General features: G+C 44.7%; 1 protein-coding gene across 1 annotated transcript in view; it reads left to right on the top strand.

Moving 5' to 3' along the window:
* The window catches only part of PPFIA1 (protein tyrosine phosphatase, receptor type, f polypeptide (PTPRF), interacting protein (liprin), alpha 1), a 97,417-nt gene that overhangs the window by 31,057 nt on the left and 53,633 nt on the right, over window positions 1–12,727 (top strand). The window contains exons 3-7 of the mRNA XM_012664801.1: window positions 7,484–7,585; window positions 9,211–9,375; window positions 10,242–10,316; window positions 10,691–10,792; window positions 11,015–11,236. Of these exons, the coding sequence (XP_012520255.1) occupies window positions 7,484–7,585; window positions 9,211–9,375; window positions 10,242–10,316; window positions 10,691–10,792; window positions 11,015–11,236 (666 nt within the window). The remainder of the gene's footprint in view (window positions 1–7,483; window positions 7,586–9,210; window positions 9,376–10,241; window positions 10,317–10,690; window positions 10,793–11,014; window positions 11,237–12,727) is intronic.

Genomic DNA, 12,727 nt, shown 5'->3' with positions numbered 1-12,727 from the left:
TTAGGGATCTTAGGAAAATCTGAAGGAAACTATAGGAAACAGATAAAGGCTTGCTTCTGGCGCCGAAAGAGTTAAAGGAAAAACAAGCTGATGGGAAATAAGGTAAGGGTTTATAGGTGAGTGGAGCAGGCGGTCATCCTTCCTGTTGGAAGTGACGGGAGATAAGGTAAGGGTTTATAGGTGAGTGGAACAGGCGGTCATCCTTCCTGTTGGAAGAGAGGTGAGTCTGCAGTAGCTATGCCGCATTGCTCGTGCATAGTTCGTTTTGAAGCTTTCTGCCCCGCTTCCAAGTCCTCCTTGTTATGCTTAGAGTAGGTATTTCATCCAAAGGTGATTGAATTTGTTCATAATAGATAGACGTTTTAAAATAAAACACTGATATTCCACCGTCCTGAAACCCACAGTCCTGGGATCTTCCTACCTTGGTATGTCACTTCACTCGTCCCAAATCCCCCTTTCTTCCGGCCCCCTGAAGTCTCAGGGTCCATCATCATCCGCAGCCCTGCGCGGCAGTGACCCCTCGCCTCTTCCCCTGGTCGAGCTTGCCTGCAGACCTGCCACCCCTCCAGTCCCTTCTCCCTTCCCATTCTCAGCCCAGCAGTGTTTCATACCCTCTCCCCCCCACATCCCCACGTGCAAACGCAGACTGGTGACATTGTGTCTGTCCTCAGTGGAAATGGAACAAGTCAGAAAAGAACTCCCACCAACTCCCGCTGCATCTCTGCGCCCAGGTAGTCTGCCGCCTTTCCTTTTACTGCGGGTGAGCTGTGTGTCCCCTGTAAAGATCAGCCTTTTAGCCACTTGACCCTGTCTCCTCCCTCAGGTCTCACCTCTCCCCTGGATTCTTGCCATCCATATGCAAAGATCTGCCTGGTCCTCTAGACCCCACGTCTTCTCCAGCTACTGCCCCTTCTCCCCTCTCCTTTGCTGCAAAGCTCCTCAAAAGAATTTTCTGTCCTCACTACTTTGCTTCCTCTCCTCCCACTCTCTGCTGAACTCAGTCCAGTGATGGTTTCGAACCCACCACTGTGCCGAACTGCTGTTGTCATGGTCACCACTGACCTCCATTTCAACAAGTTCAGCTATCAAGGATCGGTCAGCTAATGTGGTCTGCCAGCGTCAGTGCATGCGGTTGGCTATTCTCCTGGGAACACTTGGCTTCGAAGATCCCCCTCCTGGTTTTCCTCCTGTGTCCCTCACCAGTCCTAGCCTCTTGACATGAGACTGTTACAGGGCTTGAACCTCATCTCTTCCTGTCTCCACCTTGTTGATTTGCATGGAACGAAATTGATACTCTCCTCTTCCAAGAACTTGAGACTTGGCCAGCCGCGGTGGCTCACGCCTGTAATCCTAGCACTCTGGGAGGCCGAGGCGGGTGGATCGCTCAAGGTCAGGAGTTTGAGACGAGCCTGAGCAAGAGTGAGACCCCGTCTCTACTAAAGATAGAAATTATTTGGACAACTAAAAATCTATATAGAAAAAAAAAAAATTAGCCGGTCATGGTGGCGCATGTCTGTAGTCCCAGCTACTCGGAAGGTTGAGGCAGTAGGATTGCTCGAGCCCAGGAGTTTGAGGTTGCTGTGAGCTAGGCTGACGCCACGGCACTCTAGCCTGGGCGACAGAGTGAGACTCTGTCTCAAAAAAAAAAAAGAACTTGAGACTGCAAATTGCAGCTCTCTAATTGACATTGCTCCTATAATGTCTAATAATCATCTCAAAAACCGAATTTTTAGATCTTCCCTTCAAAACGCTCTCTCGCCATAGCCACTCCCTTCTTGGAAACTGATGACTCCATCCTTCAGATGCTCCTGCCAGAGTCCTTGGAGGTGTCCTTGGACCTTTCTTTCTCTCATCTGTTGATCTGTCAGTAGATCCTCTTGGCTGTACCATAAAGCAGGTCTGGAATCCCTGCTTCTCAACACCTGCAGTGTGCTCACCCTGGCCTTGCCTGCATACTTGGCACTAATTTCTTAATGATCTCCTCACTCTGGCCTCATCTTTTCACAGGCTCTTCTGAATACAGCATCCAGGGGAATCCCTTCAAAACTGATGAAGGGCATAGCATGTGAGCATTCTTTGTCTCCTCCTCTGATCTTAATTCAGAGCCTCATTTCTCCCGGGGTTATTGCTGTGGACTCCTACCCGGTTTCCTACTTTTAATCTCCTCCTCCAGCCCAGCGTCGGCGCTGCTCCTAGGGGCCTTTCATTTCTCCAGCAAACCCATTTTGAACACATCCCTTGTGCTCAGCACTCACTGAGACGCTAGCAGTTTTGCCCACTCCCCGTTCAGGGCCCTCAAAGTCTATATATAGGAGGACTCCTGCAGCCTTCAACGTGAAATCCGGACTCCAGCCGTGGTCTGTGAGGGGCTGCCCACCTCTAGCCTCTCCTCCTTCCTCCATATGCAGTGCCTGTGCCCCAGCCCTGCTGAAGCCCTTCTCACTTATCTGATGCCTTCATGCCTCTGTGAAAGAAGCTCTCACTGACTAGATAGTTTGTTCAGAATTCAACTCAAGTGTTGAATTCTGCAGACCTTCTGAGAAGCATGCCCACCTCCCATCACAAATGGTTTCCACTCACCTCTCACTGAGAACACTCATTGCATGGGGGTTGTGGCCAGTTTGGTCCGTAGAGCACCCTGCGGTGTGAACAGGCCTTGCCTCCCTGTTCCAGCGGCTGACATAGACTGGGTGTGCCACTATTTCTTGAATGGATTGTCATATCCACTCAAGATGGAGGTATAAACTCATGCTTTGGTGTACCTCTCCTCCAAACGTAGCAGTGAAAACAGGGAAACAAACCAGAAAACATAGCTGGGCCTCCAAACAAAGTAAATACCCTCCAGTACAGAAACATACTGGGAACCCAGCATGAGCATGAGTTGGCTGGATTTTACTGGCCTGCTGAGTTCCAAGCTCCAAGCAGGCAGTGTTAGTAGGAAACTTGGTTCCTGCAGGGTAGTAAGGGTCATAGGTACTAAAGTGGTCAGTGGGATTAGAACTAGATTTAGATACTTCCTGAAGCTGGGGGTTAGATGAGATCTTTCCCTATCTAAGGCCATTCTCCCCTATACACATTGGGGCTTTATAAGGACTTTGCAGTCCTAGGGACGGGAGAAAGCAAGGCCTCGAATGAGCCACGCTGTTCAGTGGTTTCCAGCAGGATCTACACTGTCTGTAAGATAACCATGCAACAGACCCTGAGTCACCATGGAAAACCTAGTTCTGGACTGAGGCCTTGGAAGGCTTAGAGAACAACAGCCACAGAACACTAGTCATGCTGAAGTCTCCTCCGAAGTCGTGCTGAAATCTGTCCCTCAGTATCATTGTATTAGCAGGTAGAGCCCTTGGGAGAGGATTAGGTCATGAGGGTGGAGCTCTTGTTGGCGGGGATTGGTGTGCTTAGAAGGAGACCCTAGAGAGACCTTGTTCCTTCTGCCACATGAGGACACAGAGAGAAGTCTGTAGTCAGGCCCTCACCAGACAGAATCTTCCAGCCTCAAGAAGTGTGAGAAATAAATTTCTATTGTTTATAAGCCACCTAGTCCATGTGAGTTTGTTAAAGCAGCCCAAATGGACTAAGACAGCTAGGCAAAGAGAGTGCCAGCAACATAAACTCCTGTAAAGGTGAGCCTAAAACCCAAATTCCACAATACTTAAAGATCTCTGATACTAAGACATCCTCACAGTCGACTCCTTGCCAAGTTATACATTTACTCCACCTGAAATTTATGGATAATCTTTTTAAGATGCTTAAAAAGATAAATTAATATACATGGCAACAAATTACCAAAAAAAAAAAACCCAGAAGTGAAACAAGAGCAGGATGGTATGACCAAAATAAAAATGGAAACCTAGTGAATGAAAAGTTATTAGCTAGGATGATAGACTCTGGCCTGGACACAGTCAAAGACAGAATTAGCGAGTTGGTAGCTACTTTAGAAAATTGACCCAGATTGGAGGTACAAGGGGGACAAAGTCATAAAAATTCAAGGGCCTGCATTCAGGCAGTCCTGGAGCTGGCTCTGCCCTTTGACTTGCCGGTTATGTGAATCGTAATTGCCTTTTAACTTAAACTAGTTTGAGTCCAGTTTTTTTTCACCTGCAACAGAAGGAATCTTCTGATACAAGACGCCATTAATAGGAAGACACTATCTCATTAACATTAGGTATTAGGTGATCTGACAGTGAACTGGAGATAATTACCAGAGATGTAAATCAGGGCATTTGATACGATTAATATTGGCATAAATGAAAGAAATCTCTAACACTTAGGAAGGAAGGTGAACTTGAAGGGAGAACATGAAAAGGGGACCTAGTGATACAGTTTGGATATTTGTCCCCTCCAAATCTCATGTTGAAATGTGATCCCCAGTGTTGGAGGTGGGGCCTCATGGGAGGTGTTTGGGTCATGGGGGCGGATCCCTGATGAATGGTGTGGCACCCTCCGCGTGGCAATGAGGGAGTTTTCCCTCTGTTACTTCACGCAAGAGCAGATGGTTTAAAGGAGCCTGGTACCAGCGCTCCCACTTCCTCTCTCCCGCGTGACCTCTGCGCACACTGGCTTCCCGTCTCCTCGAGGGGGAGCAGCCGGAGGCCTCACCAGGAGCAGGTGCTGGCTGCACGCGTGTGGTACGGCCTGCAGAACTGTGGGCCAAACAAACCTTCTTTCTTTATAAATTGCTCACCCTCGGGTGAGTATTCCTTTGTAGCCGCGCAAACGGACTGAGACACCTGGTCTACTCGGCTGCCTTTCTCTGCTCCTTCTCCCCCGCCACTCCCCAGCCAAGAAGTCCACTTCTGAACGCGCCCTGTTAGGTCTCTGAGGATGTGTCAACACTTGACAGAATCTTTATCAGGTTTTAAGACACTTTCAGGTGATTTTTATTTAGTGTTATTTTCTTTATGTTTGCAGGTACGCATTGAAATACTGAAACGAAGAGTTGCTCGTGTTCTTTAGCCAGTTTTATGCTCTCAGGAGCAGCCTTGAGTCCAGAGCTCACTGTATGACATACATACACGCACTCACACAAATATGTATATTTAATTGCAGTAAAATATGCGTAACAGAAAACTTGCCTATTTAACCGTTCAGTGAATGGCTGGATTAGTTTGGTGAAATGTGTTCCCTTTCCCCGCCCACATGTTCAGCTCCCAACGAGGTGCAGCTGTGGGTGTGCCCGTCACCCTGCCACGGCAGCGGTGCTGATGCCGCAGCTCTCTCCCCTCTGACCACTAGGCAACTGTGAACCCTGACAAATTGTTCTGTTGTTTTCAACAATGCCGGGGTAATTACAAACCAGTTCAGTCAAATTGTGGCTCCTTCCAAGGAATAGTTTCTAAAGTCAGTGTTTGAGATTTGTTCCCACCCCAGAAGGGCTCCTTCCAGCTGTCTTAGTCTCCAGTTCTCTCCTGTGACCTAGCCAGCCTGCGGTCTAGGCTGTGTCTTCATTAAACCCACGCATCGCGTCCAGTTGCCTTTCACCAGGACCTGCACCGTTCTTCGATGCACCCCTAGGTTTGAACGTCACCATACTGTTGCAAATGAAGTTAGTGCCCTTGGGAAGAAATTAAGAGCTATCTCTTGTTCTACCTGCTTCTCCTCCCAGGGAAAATCTCTGAACCAGGGATCTGGAGCCCCCACCCTCAACTACACTAGCCAGGATGTAGCATTGGCTCCAGGCAGCTGAGGCAGGGTGGGAACCACTGAAGTCCTGCCCTTCCCAGAAAGAAAGCCTGGCTGGGAGCTGGAGGAGGGGGCCCTGCATTGTTGGTCTGGAGGACAAGGGGGCCCTGCATTTTGAGGGGACAAGGGGCTCTGTATTGTTGGTTTAGGGGACGGGGTGGGGGGGTCCTGCGTTGTTGGCTGCAAGAATCTGGAGTGGAGTCTCTGCGTTGACCTGGGAGTGGGAGGCAGGGAGCAGTCTTGGTTTAAATACCACACACTCTCACCTTATCTTACTGAATTTTCATAGATTTTTCTTTTTTTCTTTTTCGTTTTCGTTCCTTCATTTGCTGTATGCGTTTAGAACCATTTCCAGAAGCTTTAAATAGTAGTTTTTCTTATCATGTTCACCATTTTCCCTGGGGAGCAGGTCAGCCGAGCTCCTTAGGCTGCTGTGCTAGCAGTCGGTTGCCCACAGTTATGGATTCTCACAGAAGAAATAGTAGTTTAGAAGAGAAGTTAAGTAAATTAAAGTGGCCGTTAGCTTACCAGGTATGTGAAAGTGCTCCTGAGTCCCCCGAAAGATCTCGGTACCTTATTTGCCTCCTCATCCCTCTCCATTTCTTACCCTGAAATAACAGCATTTAAGAAAAAATGATTATGTTTAATGTCACTGTTTTCCATTGTTGACCATAACAGGACTGCTTGCTGCTTGCATTCCCACAGGTAAGCATTTCAGTTCTGTGTTATGGCTCAAATAGGCTTTTGTGGGTTAGCCTTGTAAAATCAAACCAACGGGAGGGTTAATTTCGGTAGTAAAGCTGACTTTGAGTTGCAAAGGATTAATTTATGAATGCACTTTAAGCATACCACCTGTTTGTAAACTGATTTTCTAGAATTACCTAATTTAACCACTTTTCATATCTTGAATGTCTGATTATTTGTCAGGTCAGCCTTTATCCCTCCTTTGTCTTTTAAAGAAAAAATACTTAAAACCTAAAGAAACTTGGCAGATGATTTTACTTATTTCGGTTTTGCTCCCTTGAAAAACTGGCAGAAGAACAGGAATTCATTTCTTCTGACTCAGCTCCTCCGTGGTGTCCGCGTGAGGGTGCTCGATGTTGCGGCTGGAGACTGACACGCAGTGGAAGCTCGGGGAGTGCTGGCGTTGCTCTCCTCAGTCACGTCCTCCGGGAGCTTTTCTGCTTGGCTGAAGACTAAGTTGTCTTAGACCTTTCCTCTCTGCAGAAGGCTCACCAGCATTTGTGATAAGTCTGTTTTTAATAGCTGACTTTGAGCAGTTTAATTCAGACTGAAGGAGTGGCCTTGGGGTACCATCAGCCTTTTTCCCAAGGGACTCTCCAAAGCCGGTGGTCTTCTCCAGAGGAGATTCAGGACCGACAGAAAAGGAGGCCGGGCTGGGGTAGAGGCATTCTGGGCCTTCTTGCCTTTGCTGTCTTCAGCAATTCTAGGAGTCACTTAAAAATGTCTTCATTCACTTCATGTCAGGATCCTTGCTCAGAAAAATATTGTGGACTGCTCTGGCCGTTGAGAAGGTGACTTGGATTTCCCTCCGTCCCTGCCGTCCGAGTGCCTGGGCTTGGGGTGGAGGGAAGTCAGATTGAGTCGGGTTCTGATTTATTAGATACCGGGTGTGTTCTCAGGCCAGCCGGTTGATCTCCTCGTTCTCTGGAGGATCACAGAGATCCTCCCTGACACCCTGTGACGGCGCCTGTGTGTGAAGACCGTAGGGGCTTCGTGGAAGTCTGTCGTTAGAGGCTCTCTTTTTATTTACTTAATTAATTTTGCTATTTTCTAGGAGTTCGCAGCACTTACTAAAGAACTCAATGTATGCAGGGAACAGCTCCTTGAAAGGGAAGAAGAAATTGCTGAACTGAAAGCAGAAAGGAACAACACCAGGGTAGGTGGATCTTACCATTTACCATTTGCCTCTGGAATCAGTGTCGGGATCGGCAATGCTGTCTTAGAAGGAAAAGACGAGCACTGTTCGGTTTTAAACACGTTTCATACTGTTTCTTACTGAGCAGCTGGGGTTGATCAGTTCAGTATTATCATATATTGCTTGAAATTTGTGATGAAATTAATGATATTTTAATGCATTTGAGGGGAATTTCTGTAACCTTCTACTGAACTGAAGGGATTCAAACTTGTTTTACCATAGATTGTAAAGGAGCTATTAGCCCCAAATTTAAATGTGAAATTATTAGATCATTAAATATGAAATATCTGATTCCGAATCAAAAGTTTATTATATGTCAAACAAGAAGCAGTACATTTAATCAAAATATGTGCCTAAACTGTCAACACCTGATACGGTGTTGATACACCTGCCACCTGAACGGCAGCTTATTTATGCCCCCAGTGAAGAAGCCTGGAGAACATGAGGCAATGAAATTGAGAAAGACATTTTCCACAGTTCTTGCTGAGAACTGAATATTTTTCCTTGCAAGTGCTCCAAAGCCTGGAAGAAGTGGTAGTCAGTTGGTACAAGGTCTGGTGAATACGGCAGATGACAGAGAGTTTCCAAGTCCAGTTTCTGTAGTTTGAGAAGCGTTGCTTGTGCGACACGTGATGGAACGTTGTCTTGCAAGAGGATTGGCCTGTCTCTGTTGACCACTCTGGGCTGCTTAATCGTGAGCATCCTCATCCTTCCATCCAGTTGGTTGCAGTAGACACCCACTGTAATCAATTGACCAGGTTTCATAAGCTGTAGTGGATAATAGCAGCGCTGGACCACCAAACAGACACCATTAGCTTTTGACGAATATTCAGTTTTGGACTGTATTTGAGCACTTCCTCTTTATCCAACCATTGTGCTGAACGCTTGTGATTATCACAAAGAATCCATTTTTCATCACACTTAACAATAGGGTGTAGAAATGATTGGCCATTATGTCATGGCAGCAAAGAAAGGCAAGCTTTAAGACAATTTCTCTTCATTCATGTGGAACCTGTCTATCCAACTTCTTTACTTTGCCAATTTATTTCAAATGGTCCAGTATTGTTGGAATAGTAACATCAGACTTTGCTGCTAATTCACACGTAGGTTGAGATGGATTCACTTCCACTCCAGCTTTCAGCTTTCAGCTCATGATTATCCACCTTGGTCTCAGGTTGCTCATATGGCTCATGTTCAAGATTAAAATCACCAGATGGAACTTCTCAAACCATCAACATACTGTGCGTTTATTAGCCACATCCTTCCAAAACACTTCGTTGATACTTCCAGCTGTCCACACTGCCTTGATTCCATAACAGAACTCATGTTCAAAAATAACACTAATTTTTGACTTATCCATGATTTCACAAAATTGCCCTAAAAAAAATTTGAAAGATAATCACAAGGCAAACCATGTGTTTAAAAGACTGAGGATGTACCTTCACAATAAAAATAAAACAAGCGTCAAAGTGAAATGTAGAGATATCAACTGTCAAATTTAGTACTTAAGAAAATCGGACATTTCATACTTAATAACCTAATAAAAGTGCTTTTTAAGCACGTCTTTCTTTGGCCTTTTGTTTCAGCTGCTGTTGGAGCACTTGGAATGCCTCGTCTCTAGGCACGAGCGGTCCCTCAGGATGACCGTGGTAAAGAGACAAGCTCAGTCCCCAGCAGGCGTGTCCAGCGAAGTTGAAGTGCTTAAAGCACTGAAGTCATTATTTGAACACCACAAAGCTCTGGATGAAAAGGTGCCATCAGCCACATAGCAAGTCTTGGTTTGTGTGCATTCTGGGTGTTGGACAGGCTTTTGGGGAACGCTTATTTTTGGAGCCTCTTGAATTCTTGCAAACAGATTTTCTCTCTAAGATGAAAGGGTTCTATATCATTAAAAAGTACTAAAATTGGCATAAATATCTTAAAATTAATTCTGTATATTGAATTGCTAAGAATTGGGTAATCTATTTAGGGGGGAAGCTTTTCTCAAACTTAAAATTTAAAGCCATTAACAAGGATGTTTTCTTTACAATAAGATCACTGAAAGAAAGTAATGATATTCAGGTAGGGTGCGGTGGCTTACACCCGTAATCCTAACACTCTGGGAAGCGGAGGAGGGAGGATTGCCTGAGTTCAGGAGTTCGAGACCAGACTAAGCAAGAACGAGACCCTGTCACCACTAAAAATAGAAAAATTAGCCAGGCAGTGTGGTGTCTGCCTGTAGTCCCAGCTATTCTGGAGGCTGAGGCAGGAGGATCGCTTAAGCAGAGAAGTTTGAGGTTGCAATGAGCTATGATGACGCCACTGCACTCTACCTGGGGCAACAGAGCAAGACTTTATCTCAAAAAAAGAAAAAATAAAAAGAAAGTTGGGTAACTGTACATTAAGAAAAAAAATTAAGCTGGGTGTGGTGGCATGTGGCTATAGCCCCAGCTGCTTGGGAGGCCAAGGTGGGAGGATCACTTGAGCCCAGGAGTCTGAGGTCTCAGTGAGCTATGATGAAGCCGCTGTACTGTAGCTTGGGTGACAGGGAGATCCTGTCTCCAAAAAAGAAAAGAAAGAAGAGGAAAATACATATATATATATACACGCATGCAAACTCAAGCTCTTTTATTTTCAGGTGAGAGAACGGTTACGAGTAGCACTTGAAAGATGTAGTTTGTTAGAAGAAGAATTAGGTGCCACACACAAAGAGGTAAGCTTGAGATACCGTGTGATATGAATTGAGAGATTTGTATTTTTATCCCTAAATTTAAAAAAAAGTATAAGGACTGCAGCTGTAGTAGTGGATATCAGATGTTGTATATCTTTTTGACTGAGGACCAACCTGTCCAGGTCATTTTAAGTACTAATAAACTAGACTTTTATTTCTTAAGTACCCATTTGTACAGTAGATAATAAATTCCATTTTAAATGATCTGGCTGTGTATTGGTTGGATAACATTGCCACATGCTTTATTTTTATACTGTGTTTAGCAGTTTATGGTAGTGTTTTTCCAAAAGGAATTTTGCTGTCTTATTTTTCTTATGTAAAGTATTTTACTCTCATATTCAATTTTTTGGTTTTAGCTAATGATTCTTAAAGAGCAGAATAATCAGAAAAAAACGCTAACAGATGGAGTGGTTGACATAAACCACGAACAAGAGAGTGCGCCGAGTACGAACGGGAAGGCAAGTCTTCAGGCTTTCCCTGTATTCTAATTTCATTTGTGCACGGTAAGCGTGTCGGCTGTTTTGGAAAGCTGTTGCTAAAGCACTGGCTTAAGCTTGAGTGGTCATGAGAGTTGTGTAATCCAACAGATTGTATAAATCAGTTTTGATTTTACCTGTTTTCTGGAAGTATTTTATAGCTAACCAAACAAGGCTATTGAAGGATTTTTTTTTTCCCAACAGAGATCTTCCGATGGTTCTTTAAGCCATGAGGAAGACCTTGCGAAGGTAATCGAGCTCCAGGAAACCATAAGCAAGCAGTCAAGGGAGCAGAGCCAGATGAAGGAGCGCCTGGCTGCTCTGTCCAGTCACGTGGCAGAGCTGGAAGAGGATCTTGACACTGCTAGAAAAGATCTCATCAAATCTGAAGAAATGAACACAAAATTGCAACGAGATGTCCGTGAAGTAAGTGATAACAGAGACTGCAAAATTGTCATTAAATGGAATATTTGGGGTGTTTTGGTTAATTGATTTTTTTTTTTTTTTTGGCTCCTTTTGTCCCTTACTCTCCCAATTACTTTCAAGCTTTGGATTATTGTATAAGTGATATCTAAAAAAGATTGCTAGGAGACTGCGACAGGCTGCCTCCCCTTTTTTGTGGGGAAATCTCCTGTCCCTTTAAAGGTAGAGGAGAATAGCCCCACTGCCTCACTGGCTGGAGAGCGGGCACCACCACGCGCCGTGGGATCAGTTACTGCCCTCGTGGAGAGTCTCCATCTGTGTGGCTTCTAGGCTGTCTTAGCTTGTTCTTTATGTTCAGATTTCCTTCTGCCACACACTTACTCTGGCAGGTGCTGGTAGCAGCTGTGCTGTGGGCATGGCCCTGTGTCGGGGTGTCCTTGGTGCCCTTCTACTCTCCTGACTCTGCTCCTTCACAGCATGTGCAGTGGTGAATGTCAGTAGTCAGGATCATGATGGGAAAATGTGGTGAAAGATACTCATTTCTGACAAACACGTCCGCCTTTATAACTGTCTATGAGAAACTATTAATATGCAGTCATAAAAGAAATGCGGGCTGAACGCTTTCTCTGGTGCTCCTCCTGTCACTCACTCACCTGTCCTTTGTGTCCTCTTGACTGTTTAATATAAGTAGAACAGACTGACTTTCAGTTTGGTAGCCTAATCTGAGAATTTTACGTAAGAATTCAGAACAAAGAAAGATATTTGCATATACTATGTAACCTATTAGGTTATATTATTTGGCTACAGCAGGAGATTATGTGGCAGAGATCAATAATGCAGAAAATTTTGAAATTCTTTTAAGACCTACCACTTGTAATATTAAGACTTTGCTAACAGTCCCTTGGTAAACAATGAAGGACCAAACATCAGTGAATTGTGGAGTGGAGGAGAGGTACTGTACAGGTAAAATGTTATGGTCCTACTCTCTAGGGGTTGATACATGTGGGATTAACTTTAATTTTGCTACAGATGTTAGGCAGTTCCATCCAATTAAATTAAACTTTGACTTCTGTTTCCATTTGTTAACATGCTTGTATGCTGTGATTGTATGAGCTTTCATCCAGCCTTTTCCCTAGAAAATGAGCTTCGTGTCTTACTACTTTATCCCTGTCCTGCCTGAGACCGTTTATATAGCATAAGGCTGCGTCTTCATTGCAGATACCTTCACCTCCTTGAATTCTTGCAATGTTGGGATATTTTGTTTTACATACTCTTTTGTAATTATTGTGTAGAAAAGGATAAGCTTGGTAAACTGAGTGGCTTAGTATTAAGGCAGACGAGTCTTTGTTAATTTTATAGGTGAATATTTATGATATTTGAGGTAGTAGGTACATTTTCATTCAGATTTCAGAAAATTGACATCTGTATCAATTTAATTTTGAGGACATTAACTTTTTTTTTTTTTTTTGAGACAGAGTCTCACTCTGTTGCCCT

This window comes from Propithecus coquereli, unplaced genomic scaffold, assembly GCF_000956105.1.
Source record: "Propithecus coquereli isolate 6110/MARCELLA unplaced genomic scaffold, Pcoq_1.0 Scaffold120, whole genome shotgun sequence".
NCBI lineage: Eukaryota > Metazoa > Chordata > Mammalia > Primates > Indriidae > Propithecus > Propithecus coquereli.
Note: the sequence above shows the minus strand (reverse complement) of the source record. Positions and strands in the feature narration are given on the sequence as shown.